The following is a 24,160-nucleotide window of genomic DNA, read 5'->3' as shown; positions in this document are numbered from 1 at the left end:
AACCAAAATAACTGCTGAGTGGGCACTACTCACTGACCCATGTCTGAGAAAAGTCCTTCCAGAGGGTACAGGGTCCATCATCCACAGTCAAAGAGAAGTGACATGGCCATTTAAATGGCAGGGAAGCCCTCTGTTTGGGCTTTTCATGGCTAAGAAAGGCACATCATAATAACATAGCACCTAGCATAGCACCTAGCATAGCACCTAGCATAGCACCTAGCATGACAACAGCAAACAAAGCAGGGCTTTGTACTGCCTATTTTTGACAGAAGGAAGATAGCTGCAGTTTGTGCTCTTCCCACACCATTTTAGATCTGAGAATCCAAGCTCAATCCTGCTTTTTTTTTTTTTTTAAGTAACTTATTTATTTATTTATTTATTTATTTGGGCTGTATTGGGTCTTCGCTGCAGTGCGTGGGCTTCTCATTGTCGTGGCTTCTCTTGTTGCAGAGCACGGGCTCTAGGCGTGAGGGCTTCAGTAGTTGTGGCTCGCGGGCTCTAGAGCGCAGGCTCAGTAGCTGTGGCGCACGGGCTTAGTTGCTCCACCGTATGTGGGATCTTCCTGGAGCAGGGCTCGAACCCGTGTCCCCTGCATTGGCAGGCAGATTCTTAACCACTGCGCCACTAGGGAAGCCCTCAATCCTGCTTTTACAAAGAACTGGTAAGGGCCTGGGAAGTGGGAGAGAGACAAAGCCATACAATCCGTAAGTTTCTGGGGAAGCTTTTGCATAGATTGACTGAGAGCTGTGTGCCTGAGAAAGTACCAGACTATGGCCTCTATTTTCATCCTACGAATTCCCACTGCACTTGAGTTTTAAATCTGGTTTCTTGTATAGAATATCTACAGTGTTCCAGGTCTTGCAGAGAAAACAAGGAATGAAGAGAATGAATGAAATGTTGATAACTATAACTATATATAATATATATACATACATAATTGCCAACTTAATGATTCTCCCTTGCAAATTTGTAAGTTTCACCGCAAATATTGAATCAAAATGAGAATTAGAAACAAGAATACAGAACATAACTGAGAAAAGGGGAAAACAAATGATAAAATAAATAAAGAAGGATGTGCTCTAACAAAGACTGGCTACCCAAATCCCTGTATCTATTTCCAGTAGAGAATGAAAGCATTTTTGTACAGAAGAAACAAAAAATCTTTTTTCTGATTCCATTAACCAGTCAATCAACCAAAAGACAAAATTCATTAGCCATAGAGCTTGTCTCATAGAACAAGTGATCGTCTCCACCACATTAAAGCAATCATAACTAATTATCCTTAGATTTTCACATGTGCAGAACACTGCAAATTATAGGAAGCAAGTTTATTTTTCTGCATACAAACTCGAAGTCTATCATCAATCTTTTTACCTTAATGTTTCTCAGATGGAAGAAGGCAGAACGGGAAAGCTTGTTTTAAAATTATAATTCAGAAAGATGAGGCTGAGGATAGAAGCTAAGGGATCTGAAATCAATGATAATGAAACACACAAAATGTCCTTCAGTAGTCTGCAACAGGAAATTTGCATCTTCAGGCATTACATATCCTCAAACGAAGGAAGCATCTGTTGTTTTGATATAACCTAGGGAGATGAGCTTTAAAATTTTACTGGGCTCAAACTTTTTCCATTTGTCTCTCTTCAAACCCCATATTCTTAAAATGGCTCTCTTTTTAAGACTTGCAGAGGTACAATTAAGATAATTAAGGTACAGTTTGAAAAGTGTCATTCTGATAAAATATAAAATATATACTTTAATGGGAAAGGAAGTATTTAAACTCAAAACTTTTCACAAGAATCCCACAGTATGTAATGATACCAGTTGCTACAACAATTTAACATTTCTAAGATTGAAGTAAATCTCACAGAAAGCCCACATGTCTTCTTTAAATCTGTCATATCAGTACTATATTAGTACTCATGTCCTAATAACTAAGTTTCCAAAAGAAATGTATTCATACTCTTTAGACTCGTCTGAAATTCAGGACTGCTTAAGTAACACGTTTCATCATGGCAACCCTGATCTTATCCACAACCACACTGACATTTCTACAGGATACTATAGTGCTTTAGGTCTTCACTAGACAGCTTGCTTTCTTCCTAAACTAATATTATCCAAAAGTAAATACCATAAAGCAGACTCGGAGAACAATTATATAGAAAGTTTCTTTGAGAAAAAAAATTACCGACCCTATTCCAATGTTCATTAAATTTATGAGCCCCTGATGGCAATCACTCAAAGCCTGCTTTCTGCTTCCATATACTCTAAGTCCCTGATGAACATATTATCATACATAACTATAATTAAAACTATAATAAACATATTTAATATTTACTAGTGGTTACAAATATATGTGTATTAGGATCTGTAAAGCATTTCATATGCATTATCTCATTTAATTCTTAAAACAACTTTCCATACACATGAAAATATCCACACTATCTTCCCTCCCATGATAAACTGTAATGTCTTAGAACTAAATGGAAACTCAGAAATCATCTAGCCAAGTGTTCCCATATTATAAATGAGAAGCCCAAAGCCCAAACAGGTTTGATGAATTCCCAAGATCACACAGAAAGTTGGTGGCAAAACTGAGGTTATAATACAACTTTCCTTCCAGCTTAGTACTCTTTCTGATGATGATAATGACACTTGACAATGAGGATGGCAGCTAGCAGTTACTGAGCATTTGTTATGTGTTACTCAATCATCTCAACAAGTCTGTGAGATAGTATAATTGTAACTTCATTTTATAAATAAAGATATTGAGGTTAAGAAGAGGAATAAAGTATGCCCAAACTACTAAATACAATATATAATAACAAAAATCAGAGATGATAGAAACAGATTGGTTTCAAAGGTCAATCTGTTTTTATTACCTCTGATTTTAATTATTATATATTTTACAGATGATATATTGAGAATTGACTGTTGGTGGCAAGAATGGCTTGATAGTCCATAGAAGTTGGTGGTAGGATATGTGTACTCAAGTTGCCAATTGTACATCCTCCTAAGAGAGTATTCCTTAGGATTCCAACTACATCCCTGGTTGTCTTGCTATTCATATCACATGACTTCCATCCCAAGCCACTTCCTACTTCTACTCCCTTCCATCTTCAGAGCTGACCAAAAAGATCCAGAAACTTAGGTAGCTGCTAACTGAGTCATTTTTATTCATTCAACAAATATTTATTAAGCAAGTACCATATGTCAGGCACTGTGCTAGAGGCTAAGGAGACAGGAGTGTGCAGACATGATCTGCTGTTTACCTTTTTCTTGGATCCTATGAAATCCATATATTCAAAATAAGCCCTCCTCTTTTCTTGAACTGTTTTGAATAAATTTTTGTTCCTTGCAAATAAACATAATTTAATTAAGACAGATTATTAGGGATTGAGCTGGCAAAACAAAGACTTTAGATGAAATGTAGCATATTTGGAACTTGTTAACAGGTGATGGCAGGGAAAAGGGCATTAAGGCATCCTTTCATTTCCCAGGATGAGAAGTCAACAGTCTATGGAATGTGGCAGCCAAGCTCATAATTAAGGTATTATCTTAAGTCACCCGGGAACAAGTTCCCATTGAGGGTGAAACTCTGGAGGACTAGGTTGTCCTGCCATTGCTCAATTTAAAGAAACTGAAGAACATGGAAAGCTTTCATGTGAAAGCTTTTAATAACACTGGGCAACTTACAGTGAAAATGGGGCACTCTGGTCCTCGCTAGAATGCATAGCTCAAAAATCCAAGAAAACACAGAACCATCGTGAGGCACTACTATAATAATCCCCTTCTGTCTGCAGCTGGATAGCTGGGTGAGTTGAAAATCAAGAGCACAAACTGATCTATGAACTGATACACCAGCTGTCTTCATACTTTTACCATATTTCCTTGATAAATGCAAGGGTGCTAAGCGAAATTGTGAAACCTTGATCCCTCAGCCTTCTCCAGAATGCTTTCTATTGTATCTCCCTTGCCAGAGAAGGGTAGCACTCTGCCCTGCTCTATCCCTTGCTGAATCTTGTCCTGTGACTAGGACCTAAACACAACATGGGCTCAAGGGTGATATGCAAAATAAGAGTAGGGGAGAAAAGAATTATACTCAGAAGGGAATGTAAGAGTTTTCTAAGGAATCTCAGGAAAAAAAACCAAACAAACCTGTGTGGATACGCATTTTGTACTAGTTATTCAAGGATGACTAAACATAATTTTGAATGACAAATTAATTACTATTGGGCATCTCACTGGAGAGGCTTGATTTAATGTACGAGCTGGTAGTCACTTTAACAGTTTGTTTGGTAGGCTGATGCAGTTTGGGTTTAGTACTGGCTTAGTTATTAAGGACCAAAACTCCTTTTGCAAAATGTAAACTTCAAAGGCCGCAAGAGAAGAATGATAATAAGACCTGTCACATTTGTTTCCCTTATGCTTCTGACCAGGGTCCTGAGGACTCACTTCTCTTCTATCTCCCTCACATCAGGAAGAGATTGGTAAAGGAATGCCTGAAGGCTTAAGACAGACTCTTGTGGGGAGTGACCAATGGTGGATAATTAACTATATGGACATGGAGAGTCAAGGATAGCTGGGCTCAAGTAATGGAGAAAATAAAAATAAGTGAATACAGTTACCCCAAATGGCGGGTGTCTGGGCCTGGTACTTAAGGTTCAGAGAGATCGTTTTACAAAGATTCCCTAGTTCAGAAGCCCCAGTGCAAATTCATAAGCAAGCCTATTAAGGCTTGCCCAATTAAGATCTGCTAAAACATCTCACACCTGAGTCAGAGGAGAGCCTGCTATACCACACAAGGGAACTTGCAGCCATTTCTTTTAGTGAATATATACTAAGAGATGGAAAATTCAAACTCTTCAGTCCTGGACTATTAGATCCTGACTTTTTTTTTTAGCCTTGAGCTAAAACTACTTCCCTAGGGATGCAGAAAGCAATCTGATCTTTCAGTTAGAGTGGGGTCTATGGAGTTAAGCGACAAATGGTGTTCTGCTAATATTTTATATCATAGTGGGCTCAGTGAGATCATGAATCTACTCTAAAGTTGTTTCATTAAATCCTGAGTTTAGGTGGATTCTCCACATTGGTTTCCTGACCTGTAAAGTGAGGGCTATTATGGTAAGAAGGGTGAAATGGAAGGCTTTGGAGTCCTTGTTCCCAAGCTCAGATTAACTTGACCATCAAAGAACTGAGAATTTGGCAAGATGCATTCTATTACCTTTCTGTACAGGGACTCGGTCTATTCTGTGCAAAAGGCGATGGGCCCTGCGAAAAGATGGATTACACTAAATTTTAAAAGATGCAATTGCTGCTGCATTTCCTCACAACCAAATGTCCCCTGGATTTGGATTAATTATATTATATTTTTAATATGCCAATCTTTTGAATAATACAGGAACCTGAGAAGACAACTAAAAACTGAAATATTTAACATTATAAACCATATAACAATGGAAGCGGGAAAGAAAACAAGACAAAAACACATGAAAGCATATGTATAAAGAAATGATAACTGTAATAAATAAAATTTCCATGGCTGTTTACAAATGATTTTATGCATAGTATCTTATTTGACTTCATAACAATACTGTGAGAAAACTATAGCAGGGATTAATATTTCTAGTTCACTGATGGACTCAGGGAGGGTAGATGAGTTGATTTATTCACTCCAATGGCTTGAACTATGAAGCATAAATATGCTGAAGCTTCCAAATCATCTCCATCATGGATTACTGCAACAGCCTTATAACTGATCTCTGAGGCCCCTGATAAACTGCAGAGTTCCTTCCAAAAGCACAAATCTAATCAAGTCACTCTCCTATTTAACATCAGTGGTTTCCCATTTTTTTCTCAAGCTTCCAGCATGGTACTTTGCATGTAGTACCATGCAAAGTAGGGGTAGGGGCTCCACATATATTTGTTGAATAAATGAACAGATTACTGAATTAGCGCTGTTAACAAGTAGGTGAGCTGGAATATGAACCTAGACCTCCTTATTTTTAGAATATACAAAGAAAAAGGTTTGGAAATTCCAAATCCAGACACAGACTGAACATCCTAGTACATGAATGCTACAGTAGCCCAGGTCTGATCAAGGAGGTAAGTATTAGGTCATCAAGACCTGCTAGTATTTAAAATCCAGTTTCTGTGTCGGGATCCAGTGTTCCAATATCCAAAACCAAATATAAGATATACGAACATATGGAGATATAAGATGAAATTCATATAGAGCAGAACTACCCAGAGGTCACTGTCAATTTTTAAAGGGAAAGGAATATTTTCTCCACATCTCCTAAATCCTAATAATCTTCACCATAAAGGTACTTGGTTTGATTAGCCTGTCAGTAAGAATCAACAACACTCCTATTAGATCGTGGCATCCAAAGCAGTAGTTACCATCTCTAGTAAACATCTGAGCTAACTAATTGATTTCTTGCAAAAGCATAGGCTGAGAATTAGAACATCATCAGTTCTGGATGATAACTTTCAGAACAACTACAGAAGTTCGACAGATAACTACAAAAAGCAAAACTTACATTGAATAAAAGGGCATCTCCAAACCTAACTGATTCACAAACTACAGACAAAGGTCTGCGTGGTCTGCAAATGACCTTCTGAGAGTTGCTGGATATTTATTACTGCTGTTGTTGCTGCTGCTGATAATGATAACAACAGGAGAAGCTACTCCTTATTGCATATTTAATGTTTTGCCAGCCATGAAATAAACCCTTTTATTATGCATTATCTCATTTAATTCTGACCCCATTCCTGTAATATTAGGTTCTATTATTATTCCTATTTCATAAATGGGGCTGTGAGAGGTTAAATAATTTATATATGGTCACACTAAAAAGAAGTGGTGACTTGAACATCTGATTGAGCTGACTCTCAAATCTGTGTTCTTAATGACTACACTATACTAGCTGAATATCTCAGGCTTGCATGCATATAATTCCAGTATGTATTTGGGATCTAACAAAGTGGCAGCCCAGGCCTCAGAGTCAAACACTCAAGATACATTCACATTCTATCTTGTCCAAAGTTTTATTTCTTTCAGGACCTATACACAGTTCTTCCAATGACTCACAGACAATAGCAAAAATACCTCACGTACACACCACTGGGTAGAAAGATGTAAGTGTTAATTATCTTGTCATTTGGGGCTGCTTTTATACGCCTCTGTACAGTTATGTGAATCTTATGTACCATTTCTTTAAGATTTTTTATAGACCACTGAGCATGTAAAGAAGAAAATGAGGGGGATGGTATAGCAAAAGACATAGAATTCTTTCTTTTAAATTAAAATAAATGTCCATGGAAAGTTTTTTGACAGACAAATTAATGCCAATCAGAAATGAAACATTAAATTCTAAATCAATGAACCTTAGTGGCTCTAAATATATGGGGAAAAAATTTCAGTGGTAATATGGTTATTAGAGGCACTGCCATGCCTCACAAATGTTAGCGTCAAGCTGATCCTAAGTCTGAAAGGCTATTACAAATATTGAATGGCTTTTCAGGCAAGACACTGGCTCTCTGGAACCCCTCTGCCATAGTTAACAAACTATTTTCATAGTTTCCATCTTTCCATTAAATGATCTCTCTACCTCTTAGTCTTAACTGAAAGCTGGCTCTCTGCTAAGGATACCAATTCGCCTATAGTTCTCTAAAATAGAAGCTGTTCATTCTTCTACAAAAAATGTACTTCAGGATCCGGCTATAAGATGGGCATTTTCCTTATTCATCGGTGCTTCTCTCAGACCATTACTCCTCTTCCTCAAGGCTCATATATTGTAGCTTATTACCCTCCATCCCTCTTTGCCTTCCAGCTCTATCAAAAATGCAGTCATTTTGATTGAGTTATTCCCAATCATTCATCAGGCTTTGCTGTTCAACCATTGGTATTGGTTGGTCACCTACCCCAAAGCCTTTTTCTCCCTTTTATTTATATCAGAATGAGGTTCTACTATTCCTCAAGACTCAGAAAATGATGACTTCGTATTCAACATTAAGAATCAATCTTGACTGGTTTAGCCAATCATTATGTTTTCATTCTCCTGGGAAGTAATTGGTTAAGACAGAGCCATGTAAAACAATTCTGGCTAACTAGATGCAAGGAATCCAGTGGATGGCTTCTAGAAACAATTCTGTGGCTGCTGGATGTTATCATGTCTGGATGTAATCCCTGGAATTGTACTTATTTCTTCTTTTTTTTTTTAAATCTCAGATCCCAGTTCTTTTTTTTTTTTTTTTTTTTTTTATTTATTTTTGGCTGTGTTGGGTTCTGGCTGCTGCGCACGGGCTCTCTCAAGTTGAGGCGAGCGGGGGCTACTCTTCATTGTGGTGCACGGGCCTCTCACTGCGGTGGCCTCTCTTGCTGTGGAGCACAGGCTCCAGGTGCATGGGCTTCAGCAGTTGTGGCACACAGGCCCAGCAGCTGTGGCTCGCCGGCTCTAGAGTGCAGGGTCAGCAGCCGCGGCGCACGGGCCTAGCTGCTTCGCGGCACGTGGGATCTTCCCGGACCAGGGCTCGAACCCGTGTCCCCTGCAATGGCAGGCGGACTCCCAACCACTGCGCCACCAGGGAAGCCCTGGAATTGTACTTATTTCTGAATGATGAGATCATAATTTTTTTGTACTTTTTTCCCCAAAAATTTCCACAAAGAGCAGGTATTACTTCTATAAAAAATAAAATTAAAAAAGAAAAACCTTGGGCTTCCCTCGTGGCGCAGTGGTTAAGAATCCGCCAGCCAAGGCAGGGGACACGGGTTCGAGCGCTGGTCCAGGAAGATTCCCACATACTGCAGAGCAACTAAGCCCGTGCACCACAACTACTGAGCTTGAGCTCTAGAGCCCATGAGCCACAGCTACTGAAGCCCGTGTGCCTAAAGCCCGTGCTCTACAACAAGACAAGCCACCTCAATGAGAAGCCCGCGCACCGCAACAAAGAGTAGCCCCCACTCACCGCAACTAGAGAAAGCCCGCGCGCAGCAACGAAGACCCAATGCAGCCAAAAATATATAAATAAAATAAATTTATAAAAAAAGAAAAACCTTGAAAAGATATTCACTTAATTCCATGATGGAATTCACTTAATTTCATGATGGAGTAATAGGAAGAAGACATCTTCCCACTGGAAAAAAAAAGAAAAGCCAGGAAAACTGCAAAAAGCATCTGAAAGAATGGTTTTAGATATTAGACAACAATCAATGCAGGGCTGTGATCCCTGAAAGAAAGAAAACAAACCAGGTGAGCATATCTAGCAGCAGTTTCTGGGTGTGATACATAGCGGACAAAGGGAAGGAACACAAACAAAGCATGGCAGTCTGAGTTGAAAAGTCAGAGATTATAGTCCAGAATGCCAAGGCAGCTAGTATTTGCGCGGCCAATGACTAGATGGAGGGAGCTGCAAAAGGAAAACTACAAAAGACTCCCACTGAATATCTGGCTGAGTACTAATCTGTGCATGTATGAGAAGAAACTACCCAAGGCTGGGGAAAGAATCACCAGAGAGGAATAGGCAGAATAATTTGTGGAGCTCTTACAGAGCTGGGCATACTTTGGGTTTCCATCAGCCAGAGTTGAAAGATCTTCAGATACCTGGGGCACGGCCTAGAATTCTTCAAAATGGCATTGCTTTAGATTTGGGATTTAAATAGGACCTAGACGAAAGGCTGCTCTAGACCCAATATAAACGAAAAAGCAAACCTTGAAAGGATCCAGCCAAGTACAGTAAATCCAGGTCAGAACAAAACCTAGCACTATTTAAAGGAATGCAACAAAATACAGTACCAACAGCATAAAATTTTAAATGTTACGTATCAGAGCTCCTCCATGTGGTCTCTCCAAGTGAGCTGGTTTAGGCTTCCTCACAGCATGGAGGCTTCAGGGTAGTGGGACTTTTTATACAGCAGCTAACTAAGGAGACGGAGGCTGCACTGTCTTTTATGATCCAGCCACAGAAGTTACAAAGGCCACTTCTGCCACATTCTATTGGTTACAATCAAGTCACAAGCTTGCCCAGATTCAAGAGAAGGGAAATTAGAGGTTGATTCTTTTTTTTTTCAATTAAATAATTTTGAATATGCATACAATACTGTGCATTTCCCTCTAATAGATGTCAGTTCTTAATAAGGTAGTGTCAAGATTCTAGGAAAAGAGATATTGTGGTAGACATCTTTGAACAATGTAATCTGCACTGTAGAGCTGGGTTGACATCTAGTATAATTTCCTTTCAACTTGAAAAACTACCTTTTAAATGTGTTGTGGTATAGATCTTCTGGTGACAAATTTTCTCAACTTCTGTTTATTTGAAAATGTCTATATTTTACCATTATGTTTGAAGGATATTTTTCACAAGATAAAGAGTTTTCAGGTTAAGGTTAACAGGCTTTTTTTTTTTCTTTCTTTCTTTCAGGATTTTAAAGATGTTCCTCTACTGCCTTCTGGTTTGCACTGTTTCTGATAAGAAATTAGCAGTAATTCTTATCATTGCTCTTTATTATGTAACGTGTCTTTTCTTCTGCTATTAAGATTTTCTCTTTTATTGCTGTTATTTTTAGCAATCTGACCATAATGTGCCTGGGTGTGGCTATATGTTTATCTTGCTAAAGATTTGTTGAGCTTTTTGAATCAGTGAGTTAATACTTTTTTTAATCAAACCTGGAAAAAATTTCCTCTAGTCATGCATTATATCCATTTTTTCCTTTAAGTTATTGAATATATTTATATTCAGTTTTTTAAAGGCCCTGTCCACTATTTTCAACATTTGTATAATCAGTGGGTTTATTTCGATTGTTCATTTTTTCTTCTGTTATGGGTCATATTTTCCTACTTCTTTGTATGTCGAATTTTAGTTTTTTGATGTGAAATTGTAGATGCTATATGGTTGAGAATCTGAAAACTTTTTCATGTTCCTCTTCCTTCAAAGATTGTTGAGTGTTTTGGCAGGCAGTTATTTTACTGGCAGATTACCTTTATTTTGTCAAGTCTTCTTACTAGACTTTATTAGGGTGGCTCAAGATTAGCTCTTACTCTAGAGCTTGAATAGCTTTCTTAATGCCTAACCTTCTGGGGTATTACTGAATGCACAATATGTTAAGGTGGTCTCTCCACTCTGGTTGGTCAGAATTCCAGTGTTTCCTAGCACTCTGTGACCACTGGCATTCCTATTCAGCTCACAGATCCTCAGCGGCTATTCTCCGCTAAGCCTCCCAGAGTTTCACACCACACATGGCAACTTGGTTTTTGATCAAAGACTCAAGGGCTCTCCAATGCAGATTTCTGGAGCAACTTCTTTAAACAACTCCTTGCTCTCAGGTACCTTTCTCCACAAACCTAAGGTGCCTCAACAGCCCTATAAGCCAATTTCTGGGGGGGGGGGGGGTTCTGTGCAAAACACTGCTTTTTATTCGGGCTCTACTTTCCTGTGCTGTGTTCGGATAGTGCCCCCAGACAGAAAACAAGAGTAAATGTCAAGCTTACCTTGTACATTTCCCCTCGGAAGGATCATAGCCTTGTGCTGCTGTCTAATGCATGAAAAAAGTTGTTTCATACAGCTTATCCAGTTTTATAGCTGTTTATGGCAGAAGGGTGACCTTGATACCTGTTACTCTGTGATGGCTGGAACTGGAAGTCTTAATTAATTAATTAATTAATTAAAAATAGCATAGCCAATTAAGCCTTAATTTCCAGCCATCAAAAGTCAACCAAGCGGGAGAATTCCCTGGCAGTCCAGTGGTTAGGACTCCGTGCTTCCACTGCAGGGGGCCCAGGTTCAACCCCTGGTCAGAGAACTAAGATCCTGCAAGCTGTGTGGTGTGGCCAGGAAAAAAAAAAAAAAAAAGTCAACCAAGGGAAACCAATAAACAGTGAAAAAATTAAAAGGTGGGGCAGAAGTATTAGCAGACTCATGTAATTTTCCACTATTTTAATTTTCCTAGAATCAGAAAAAAGTTGCCAGGAGTCATATTTTTGTTGATTTTCGTTTCTCACTGATGGCACAATGAACACCACAACACTCTTCATTTGTTCCTTCTTCCTTGCTAACCAGAGCCTGATTTTGTGTTTAATTCCAAGTAGACAATTCATGATAAATCAACTATGTCAATAATGATGCTCCTCTTTCTCTTTGCCACATACTCAATCTCCCAGTCTCCCTGAGAGCTGGAGGCAACCACACAACTATATTTTGACCAATGAGACGCACAGGGAAGTTTGTTAGGGGTTTACTGAAAAGATTTTAATTTTTTAAATAAAAAAATAGGTGATGCTGGCACCTCCCTCCTGCACTGAATGTGAGTCCCTTCTGACTATAATATGTATGAGGAGGAAAATTCTAAGTATGACAGAGGAGAGGGAACAAAAGAGCCTGGGTCCTTGATCACATCACTGAGCAACTAAATTAATACAGCAACTCACTGCCTCTGAGAAAAATAAAACCTATTTAGTTTAACCACTCTGTCTAAGGTTTTCTGTTTCTACCTGTCATAGAAAGCATTTCTGACTGATAAATGCATACTCCATTCGTTCTTTAGACTAAGAAGAGTTTGCAGATAAGATGAAAAAATAGTTTTCAAATACAACATAAAAAGGAAATGGTTGAGAGCTGCATTCTTTTGAAGTCTTTGAACTAATCAGGTTTTCTTTGGTGTGTATTAAATGCACGTCTGCCTTGTATCCCCCTCTAGACTGCAAACTTCCATGCCAGGGATCTTCTTTGCTCTACATACGGGCCTAGGCACTCTTGGGTGTTCAAATTAGCTTGGTGACAGACTCTTATTTCTAGTACTCTTTGACTCCATTAGGACCAAAACCCCACAGACCTAAAACTTTTTTTTCCACAGAAGTGAATATGCAGGTATAACAAAATAAGCAAAGAGATGGTTTACTGTCTTACGTTCACATTCTCTGACATCCAAGTTGAACTGCTGTAATGCTCCCAAGGTGAGCTGCCTTACTTCAGCTTCCAGCAAAAGTTGCATCAAGGACGTGGCTAAATGCTTGCAAGCTGACATACATGCTGTCTGGGCCACCTTTCCCTGAAATACAAGAATGTTAAATCATAAGGCTGATGAATTAAAATGAAATTCCAATGAAAATTAAAATCATTTATTTTTCAATTAGCAATTTCTTTAAAGGTTTTCTCCATCATGATAACCCTTGCATTCAAATAACTTTGAAATTAATAGCACCTCATGGCAAACATCTTAAATATTTAGCTCCATTACCATCAGTCATGTCAGTATAACACTCAGCTAAAATTCATAAAGACCAGCTATTTATTTACGAAGTGCTTTCCTCCTAAATCAACTATAGATTAACAATATTCAAAATCTTAATTAAACTGAGAAGGAATGTTTCCACAGAGAATAAATTTCAAAGAGTCCCTTCTAAAAATACCATAATTCTTAAAAAGCGAATGTAAACAATTCCTAACTTATCTTGAAACCAAAGTGTTTACTACTTTATGATTTAACACATATAAAATGAAAAGAATGGTTTACAACAAAATGGTTTTCTGAAAAAAATAATTAAAAGGATAAATTTTGTTTTCTTAAAAAATAAACACTGAGGTTTATGAACACACACTCTAAGCTAATTTTTTAAATACTGATATTAAAATTAGTATTTTACCATCTTCTTTAAAAGATTCACTTTACACTAGTGAATTATATCTTAGTTCCAGGTCTAAGTTATACATCATGAAAGATATATCCATTTCTTCCCCAGATATATATCCATTTTATTTTTGTTATCATCTAGTCTGAAAAACAGGATAAGTTTGAAAAAGTCTGAGTCCTCATATTAGTCAGTGGGTCCTTCTTTTTTGAAATCATGAAATACTTCAGTCATTCAGAAAGATATGTAGAATTATATGATGAACACTTATGTATATACTAAACATTACAAATATAGTTAAAGCCCTTATATGACCTCCTTAAATCATTTTATTCCTTCTCCCCAGAGGTGACCGATTCTTGTGTTGAGTATACCATTTGTATTATAAAAATACTATATGACAAGTATATAATAAGAAACAATATTTTTACTATTTTATGTATTTGAAACTTTCTGTATTACAAAGGATGTCCTTCTACAACTTGCGTCTTTGGTTCAATGTTATGAATGTGAATGTTTATAAATGAAATACATGTGGTTGTAGTTTATTCCTTTAATTATTCCACAGTATTCCATTTTAGGAGTATACCAGAATTTATTTGTCCATTCTTCTGTTGTTGGAGATTTAGGTTGTTTCTTTTTTTTTTTCTTTCGCTATTATAAACAGAGTAGGTCATAGAGTAATGTCGGTCTTCATGAAAATGCCAGATTCTGACTATAGTTTTTTAATATATATATTTTTCATACATTTCACTGGGCCAGGGCCTTCCACAAAAGTTAGCAGGCTTTAAATGGAAAAACATATAACAAATAATACCAGAATGAATTTTAAAATTTGCATGACTTTTTATATACTTTGGATAATTCCTTTAAGATTATTTCTCAAATCTACCAGAATGAGGGGTATCAATGTATTGTGATTCATAATGCACATGTGTATACATGAAGAGGAACACAGGTGGAAGCCAGATTTCCAAATATCTAACTATAAACTGCTTTGCCTATGGTATATTCTGATTTACAATGTTCCTAGATATTTCCTAGAGTATCACTTAATTGCATAATCACCAGCACTGAGTACTATTACAAATTCTTCTACTAATTAAACAAGAGATACTTTATGATTTTTATGTCTTTGATTATTTTGTGAGATTGAATATCTTCTAAATTTTTATTTGACTAAAATATTATTTTATAGAATAAAAATAACAGAGTAATAAACAATGACTTATTATATTACACATTCTAAAAATGTTTCTCCTCTATGGTTCTGTTTGTAGGTTCTGAAGACCCACACTCTGTGGGTGATTTAACACAACAAATGGAAATACTTAAGTAGGGAATACCGTAGAGACCAAGTCAGAACGAGGCAATGGAAGCATAAAGAATCCTAAAGAGAAAAGTTATGTAAAAGAAATCCATATTAAATGGCATGCTTTCAACTAAACCCACTGGAGACCTGGAACAGGTTATCACCAAGGAGCCATAGAGTTTAACGTAATTGTCAGGCTATGCCCCATGAGAAGAATCAGAGGGGGCAGATCAAAGTTGTGAGAAGCCCTATGGCTTTTCAACAATGAGAGTGGGCGTGCAGTGAAGAAATGAGGATAGACTAGAGCAGATGTCCAGAGACAACACTGCAGATCAGAAGGCAGAGAAAAGGGAAAGAAACTGCTGTCTCTTGGACACTACTATATGCCCAAGATGTGCTATACTTAGGCAGCTGACATCTTATGTTATTTCACTTAATTCTCACAATCAACCCAAGAAGTTGGTATTATTCCTTTCCTGTAGATGAATAAACTAAGGTTCTCCGCAAGGTTAAGAAATTTAGACAAAGTCATACAGCTATTTATTACTTCTACCCAATCCTAAATCTGTATCTTTCCAGTAAATCATCACCTAAAAAGCAACACTAAATCTTATACTGTCTTATACTGGAACAGCTGGGCAAAAACAGATCCAGATAATAACAGGGTTAACAGGTTATCCAAGACATAAAAACTAGGTCCAAACAGGTAAGTCAGTTGTAGTTCAGGAGCCAACTCTTCAAATACTGAGTATCTGCTGGGGCATGCTTTTTAACTGTGGTCCAGCATAACTATCCAGGCCAAGGCCAAGACGTAAAGGTCCTAAGAAACTGAACATGGAGATGTTGTAAAAATCAAAGAGCTAAAAGCCCAATTAAGCTGGAGGCTGAGAAGACAGCATTTGAAAGGCTTGTTTCCAGTGGTCAAAACAGATTGCCAAGGAGAAACGAAGCTGGCCTAATAAAATGAAAATAAGATAGCTCACAGTCAGAAAGTCCCAAGTTTGAATTTTTATCTCTACCACTCATTAGAAGTGTAATTTAGTGTAAGTCAGTTGACACTTAAGACTCATTATTCATCTCAAAATATTAAGCAGCTTATTAACTTTAACATGAAACAAGTCTATATCAATATATATCAATCAATAGAGCCAAAGGCACTTATACATGATCATATGTTATACTACCCTAACATACTGAGTTACTTAACTGTCCTCCAATCACTTTCCACCCTACTTCCCCTCAAGCTAATTCTTCATTTCCAAACACAGTGATAATTGCAGAAATGTATATTTTCATTGTTAAATATTTTTCTAATTCTAGAAAGCACTTTGGAGCTTTGCTAATTCACAGTCTGCTATCCATTCTCTTTTTCACTTCTGGTTTCCATTACTACCATGGTATCCACAGATTTTCTAAGAAAGGATAAACAGAGACCCAGGCAATAACAATCAACACACTAAGCAATAAAAATTGGTGGTTTCACCCTCTTCATGGAGCAGATTCTTTCTAGGAACAAACTGCCAATCTCTAGGACAGGGTAAGAATTTGGAACAAAACCTAAACTGACCAAAACCTAAATGACCAAAACTGCCTTTGCATATACCTCCAGGAACAGTTTCAAATCAGTGATAATCACAAGTAAGTTATATCTTATGAAGCTATGATAGTCTCAGTGTACAGAGACTACACAAGAAATAGAAACAGAATGCCAGACAAGATGAAAAATGACCTAAGTATTATCATCATATTTTGAACATATGAGGAACCTGGGATGCAGGGAGATTTGAGTCACAAGACCTTACAACTAGCTCTACAGGCAACATCATACTGCCTCTTAATGCAGCTACAATATTTCTGTATTCCAAGACAGCCAATAAATATCAACTAAATGAACTGAAAGTCAACTACCAAAGCACTTAAATAATTCACACTACTTCTCAAGCCTGTTAAAATACCTTTTTAAAAAAAGTTTTGGGAAGGGAAGAAGAGTACATTGGTGACTAAATTCACATTGTTAATTCAAATTCAGGCTTATGACCACAGTGAGAACCATCACTGGGCATGAGTCAAGATCTATGAAAATACTTCTTTGATTTTCACCATGTAGCTCTTTGGTAACCAAATCAACTCATTTACTTCAAAAATATACCCAGATTCATATCCTCTAACTTGAATTATTCCATCTACCTCCTATTCTCTATTTACTGTCTTAACTTGTACCATAAAACTTTGCACTAGATGATTTACTACACTGCCATTTCATGCATTTACGTTTCCTTGAAAAGTACATGATCTGCAAGGAAAGAAACTATGGCATTTTTATTTTGGTATATCTAAATGAAGCATAGCTCTAGACTGCAAAGTAGGTACACACTGCCGCCCAACTTTATGCCTTGGAGGTATCTCATTCTCTTCTTCACAGAGGGAGATATCATCCATTGTTTCTTCCACAAAAACACAATTAAACACAATTAAGACAAATAGGAATCTTACAAATTCCTTCTTCAAAGAATTACAGAAAGCTCAGTATCATTACTTTCAATTACTGCGTACTTCAATTACACAATACTAAGTGTTATGTCATAGTACTAAATACAAGTGAGCAGAGGTGAAGAGCTTAGAGAAAGCGTTATCATCCTCAGTATCACGACAAACTCTACCACCATCACCAGAGCAGCTGCTTCCATTTATTGAGTATTGACTATGTGCCAAATGTTTTGAAAATATTTTCTCGCGTAATTCTCACAAGAACCCCATGAGGTATTTAACCCTCTATTTATAGATAAGAACAGAGAGGTTAAGCCATCTGAATATACCTTGTAAGTCGTGGACCTAGGATGTGAATCCAGCCTTGTCAAATTCCAAAGGCTCTTAACAATCATTTGATCCTGCCTCCCAGTAAAAGGCCTTGGGGTAGTTGCTACATTGTCCTTCTGTTGCTTTGCGACTTTGGGTAAGGGAATGAAGAGGACAAGAAGAAAACATTTTTTTTTCTCCCTTCTCCATCTAAGGAAGCATCAAAAGAACTCTGGATTCACAGCAGATATTTAGAATGGACTCCAACCACAGCTCTCTGTCAACCTACTGGGATCAGATCTGAGTTCCAGATCGTCAAGAATCTTAACTAAATGACTTCAGTGGTCAAAGCCAAATTTCTCTTTCTCTGGATAATCTTAACAAGTTTCAAAGTAAGGAATGCTTAAAGAGAGCCAGGAAAGACAGCTGTTTTTTCACACCAAATTTCTCCTCTGCTTTCTGAGTAACACTCCCTTGCTTACATTTTGGTGTGTCAAATTTTATCTTTCTTTAGTTATTTAATGAGTTATTTCACCATGAAATGGAGAAAAGTTCAGACACGGAAACTGATCTAGCAAGGCAAGTAAGAACTACTCAGAGTAAAGTAAAGCCACCCTATAAACTGCTCGTTCTTTCTGTGTACCTATACCTCTAATTCCTTAACCTTCTACCCTGACCACTACTGTAGACAGTTTCTTTGGCCTGCCCCTTCCTTCATTGAACAAGGAAGCTGTCTTGTTCCTTTTTCCTCAATATCCCATGGCCATGGGTGAGGCCACTTCATTCCCATAGTACTAAGCCTCCTATTTACTTAGGATGGACATTAAATAAGCCACATTCAGAGGATAGAGTTCTGGATCTTCCCATATGTTCCTGTTATCTGGGACCCATGCTTGGAACTTTGGTCCCCATGTGCTGCAGAAACCCTATGACAAAGTCTTACTTTATCTTTATACCTAAACAACCTTAAAAATCACATATCCCTCTCCAAGTTGATTTTCCCACAACTGTATCCATGTCTTAGGAAGGATTACAATCCTACTTAAAGAACATTCTTAAATTCAAATTAGAGAATCTATACAAACATCCACTCATTAAAAGATTCACAAATCCCTATTTTAGACAAACAAATGTTCCCTAACAGCTAAAGAAAATGAAGCCCAAGGATGATAGTTAATATATCCTGGGCAAGATATTTGGTATTATTTGATGACTTTAGTAGAGCCTACAATGAGATGGTGAACCTCTAATAAATCAAAAATAAGAAAAACGTAACAAAAAGTAAATAAAGGTAAACAATCCCTACTTAATTTGTCATGAAAAAATTAAGAAGCTCGAAGGAAAAAGCATAGTCAAAAGAAAACTGGAAGTACATACTCAGGATGTAGATGGAAGGAGGTGTCAGAGGAGGGATGTAACAGATGCCATAAATCTGGTTCTCAGACTTAACCACTTGTTTCGCTTTCCTATTCAGTCATTTTTCAAGAAACACAGAAATCTTTTTAAAAACACTTTTTGCTATGCATGCTTTTATTGAGGTATAATTACGAACAGTACATATGGAGCTCTTAAGAATATACAGCTTGATGACCTTTACATATGTAAAAACCTATAAAACTGCCATCAGGGCTTCCCTGGTGGCGCAGTGGTTGAGAATCTGCCTGCCAACGCAGGGGACACGGGTTCGAGCCCTGGTCTGGGAAGATCCCACATGCCGCAGAGTAACTAGGCCCATGAGCCACAATTACTGAGCCTGCGTGTCTGGAGCCTGTGCTCCGCAACGGGAGAGGCCGTGATAGTGAGAGGCCCGTGCACCGCGATGAAGAGTGGCCCCCACTTGCCGCAACTAGAGAAAGCCCTCGCACAGAAACGAAGACCCAGCACAGCCATAAATAAATAAATAAAAATAAATAAATATCTAAAAAAAAAAAAAAAAACTGCCATCAAGATAGGAAATATTTCCATAAACCTGAAAGTTCCTCATGCCCCTTTCAAATCAGTAGATCCACCCACACCATGAGGTAACTTTTCTGACTTACAGCCCCATAGATTTGTTTTGCCTCTTTCTTGAACTTCATATAAAAAGAACCCTACAGTAGTGTCCTCTTTTATGCTTAGCTTCTTTTGCTCACTATGTTTTTGAGATTCATCCATGTTGCTGCATGTATCCATAGTTTCTTCCTTTCTATTGCTGAGAAGTATGAATAAATCACAATTTGTTTATTCATTTTTCCTATTGATATCTATTTGGGTTATTTCTATTGGGTGCTATTATGAATAGTCTTTAAGTGGAACTATTTATTTTCCTTGGAAAAATACTTAGGATTGAAACTGCTGGATCACAGAGTAGTTCTATGCTTAATTTTATTAGAAACTGCCAAAATTTCAGAGTGATAATACTATTTCATACTCCCACCAGCAATGTATGAGAGTTGTTCCATATCTTCTCCTATACTTGGTATTATAAGTCTTTTTTTTTTTAAATTTATTTTTGGCTGCATTGGGTCTTCGTTGCTGTGTGCGTGCTTTCTCTAGTTGCAGTGAGTGAGGGCTACTCTTCGTTGCGTTGTGCGGGCTTCTCATTGTGGTGGCTTCTGTTGCTGTGGAGCATGTGCTCTAGGCTTCTCTTGTTGTAGAGCACAGGCTTCAGTTGTTGCAGCACGCGGGCTCAGTAGTTACAGCATGCGGGCCCTAGAGCACGTGGGCTTCAGTAGTTGTGGCACAAGGGCTCAAGAGCACAGGCTCGGTAGTTGTGGCACGCAGGCCCTAGAGCATGCGGGCTTCAGTAGTTGTGGCACGTGGGCTCAGTAGTTGTGGCTCACGGGCTCTAGAGTGCAGGCTCAGTAGTTGTGGCACACAGGCTTAGTTGCTCCGTGGCATGTGGGATCTTCCTGGACCAGGGATCAAACCCGTGTCCCCTGCATTGGCAGGTGGATTGTTAACCACTGTGCCACCAGGGAAGCCCCTATAAGTCTTTTTAATTCCTGCTATTTTACCAGAGTATAGTGGCATCTTACTGCAGTTTCAATTTATATTCCCTTATGCATAATTCTGTTAAAAGCATATTTTCATGTGCCTATTGGTCAAATGGATATCCTCTTTTGTAAAGTACCTGTTCAAGTTTATTGTCCATGTTGGGAGTAGGTCAAAGTGCAGACTCTCTAACATTTCCTTAGAGATTTGTACAAGATATTTGTCTTTTCTGGATGACTGCTTTGTCACATACATGTATTGCAAATACTCTCACATGTTCTGTGGCTTGCCTTTTTGCTTCCTTAATGGTGTTTTTTGAGGATCAGAAATGTATAATTTTGATAAAGTACAATGTATCAACTTTTCTTTTCATGGCTCATGCCCTTTGTGACTTGTCTAAGAAATCTTTGCCTATGTCAAAGTCTTGAAGATATTCTCACACATTTTTTAGACAATTTACTGTGTTAGTTTTCACATTTAGCTCTATAATCCATCTTAATTTATAGTGTAGGGTAGATGTCAAGATTAATTTTCTTTTCAATTCAAATACTGGATTGCTTGAACACATCTATTGAGAAGACTCATCCTTCTCCCACTGCATTGCATAGGCACCTTTGTTGAAAATCAAGTGACCACATAGGTGTGTGTCTATTTTGAGACTCCCCATTCTAGTGCATTGATCTTTTTGTCTAATTTTATGCCAACACTTCACTGTCTTAATAGCCAAAGCTTTAGAGTAGATATAGAAATCAGGCAGCATAAAGTTCTCCAACATTATTCTTTTTTTTCATGATAGTCTTAACTATTTTAAGCCCTTTGAATTTTCATATAGATCTTAAAATCAGCTTGTTAACATCTACAATCATTCCCTCAAGATTGGTATAGATAGTATGATTTTACATGAATATAAGAAATGTTAATTTATTATATATAATGGATGCCTTAGAGCATTAAGGCTTAATTCTCACCCAGAAGCCTGGTGAAGAGCTGCCATAGATTAGTTTTGGGAGAACTGACATTTTAACAATATTGAGTCCATAAATATAGTATACTTTTCCATTTAGTTAGATCTTTAATTTTGTTAACAATGTTTTGTAGTTTTGAATGTACAAGTTTTGCACATATTTTGCTTGTTACAAAGTACTCCCTGTTTTTTGATGCTATTTAAATTATATTGATTTTTTAAATGTCAGATTCTAATTATTTCATTATTAGTACATAGAAATAGAATTGCTTTTTGCATAGTGACTTTGTATTCTTTGATCTTGCTAAACTATTAGTTCTAATATCTTTTTTTTGTAGATCTCTTAGGATTTTCTACATAGACAACAGTGGGGGTTTTTTTGGTTTGGTTTTTTTTTTTGTTTTGTTTTGTTTCTTGGTTGGCTTTATGTACTGCAAGCCTTCTTTGACTTTGTAGCTTTATTTTTTTTTTCACTTTGTGTACTGTGTATTTTGTAATGCAGAAATTTTAGTTGCCTTTGGGGTAAAAATTTCAGTCTTTTGCCATTAGGTAAAATAGCAGCGGCAGGTTTTTCATAGATATGCTTTATCAGATTAGATAAGACTAGATTAGTCTGCTGATAGTTTTTTTCATGACAATTAAATGCTTCCTCTGCATCTATTGAGTTGATCACATGTACACACACACACAGACACACACACAAACATACACATTGAATAACCTTATTTCTAATAAAGAAATTGAATTTGTATTTTAAAACCTTGCCACAAAGAAACTCCAGTCCCTGATTATTCCCTAGTAAATTCTATTGAATATTTATGGAAGAAATTAAACCAATTCTAAACAAAATCCTTCACAAAAGAGATGGGGGAGAAAACATTTCTAAACTTATTTTATGAAATCAACACTACCCAGATAACAAAATAAAAGGCAAAGACAAAACAAGAACAGAAAACTATAGACCAGTATCTCACATAAACACACACTAAAATTTAACATAATAATAGCAAATCAAATCCAGCATCATATTAAAAAAAGATGATGCACTATATCTATATAAATGTGTCTATTATTAATTTTCAATTTATTTCTGTTGTGGATGGCAAAATAGTCAATATGATTTTACTTCTTTTCAATTTATTGAGACTTGTTTTATGGTCCAGAATATGCTCTAGCTTAGTGAATGTTCCGTTTACACTGGAAAAAACAAGGCTGCTGTTGGTGGTGGACTGTCCTATAAATGCCAATTAAGTCAAATGGTTTGATATTGCTGTTCAAGTCTTCAGTATCCTTACTGGTATTCTACTTGTTTTATCAGTTACTGAAGGAGTGTTAAAATAGCTAACTGTGATTGTGAATTTGTCTATCTTTGCAGTCCTCAGTTGTTTTTTGTTCATGCATTTTAAAGATCCAATGCTGAGTGCAGACACAGTTAAGATTGTAATATATTCTTGATGAATTGGCCATTTTATCGCTATGAAATGTCAACCTTTATCCCTAGAATATTCCTTCTTCTGAGATTTACTTTACCTGATATTAATACAGAAACTCAACTTTATTATGACTATTGTTTACTTGGTATATCTTTATTCCTTCCTGTTACTTTTAACCTATCTGTGTCGTTATAATTTAAAGTGAGTTTCTTATAGGCAGAATATAGTTGAATAATTTCATTCATCCAGAATAGTCAATCTTGGCCATTTATTCAGAGTGTTTATACAATATAAATTATAGAAACAATTTATTGTTTTGGTTGGATTTAAGTCTATTACCTTGATCTCAGTTTTGTTTTCATCCAATCTGCTCTCCCATTTTCCTATTTTTCTGTCTTCTTTTGAATTAACTGAATATTTTTATGAATCTATTTAACTCCACTTTTGGCTTATTAGCTACAGCTCCTTGTTTTATACATGTAGTGTTACTCTAGGCTTTATAATATGCATCTTTAACCTATTGCAGTCTCTATCTTTCTGAATTTCCTTAAAGAGTGTTGACTTTTGTTGTGGCAAACAATTCCATTACTTTTGTTTCAGTTTGAAATTTTGAGGTTTGTTGGCATGCACTTTTATGTAGGGATTAGAATCATCTTTTCTCTAGTTACTTCAGGCCCAGTATAAATGATACTTTAGAACCCTCTACTAGCCACTCTTCTGGCAGCTCTACTGAATGCTTCAGGAGTTCAGTGGGGTCTTTCCCGTCTTACAAGTTGGAACTTGAACATCTCCCTTCCTTCTGTGAATTCTGGCAATTGTGCTCAGCTTCTGTGCCCTGGAAGTTGTTTTTTGCCTGACCTCATGGATTTTTCACCCTAAACATGAACAGTTAGTATTCAGCCAAAGACTCAGCGGGATCCCAATGCTTGTCAAGCTTCCAAAATCTGTGGATTGATGCAATTCTTCAGATATAGAAAATGCTCAAGCATTATTTCTTTAAGTAGTGCTTCTGTAACATTTTCATTCTCTCCTCTCCTTCTGACACTCCAAAGACACA

The 24,160-nt window shown here is 37.1% G+C and overlaps 1 protein-coding gene across 3 annotated transcripts in view; it reads right to left on the bottom strand.

The window, feature by feature from the left end:
• Positions 1-24,160, bottom strand: part of EXOC6B (exocyst complex component 6B) — a 731,430-nt gene that overhangs the window by 200,400 nt on the left and 506,870 nt on the right. For all 3 annotated transcript variants that reach the window (XM_007175516.2, XM_007175518.2, XM_057558141.1), the window contains exon 19: positions 12,904-13,045. In XM_007175516.2, coding sequence (XP_007175578.1) covers positions 12,904-13,045 — 142 coding nt within the window. The remainder of the gene's footprint in view (positions 1-12,903; positions 13,046-24,160) is intronic.

This window comes from Balaenoptera acutorostrata, chromosome 12 (genome assembly GCF_949987535.1).
Source record: "Balaenoptera acutorostrata chromosome 12, mBalAcu1.1, whole genome shotgun sequence".
NCBI classification, from domain to species: domain Eukaryota; kingdom Metazoa; phylum Chordata; class Mammalia; order Artiodactyla; family Balaenopteridae; genus Balaenoptera; species Balaenoptera acutorostrata.
The sequence above is the reverse complement of the archived record's forward strand: the minus strand, read 5'-3'. Positions and strand labels throughout refer to the sequence as shown.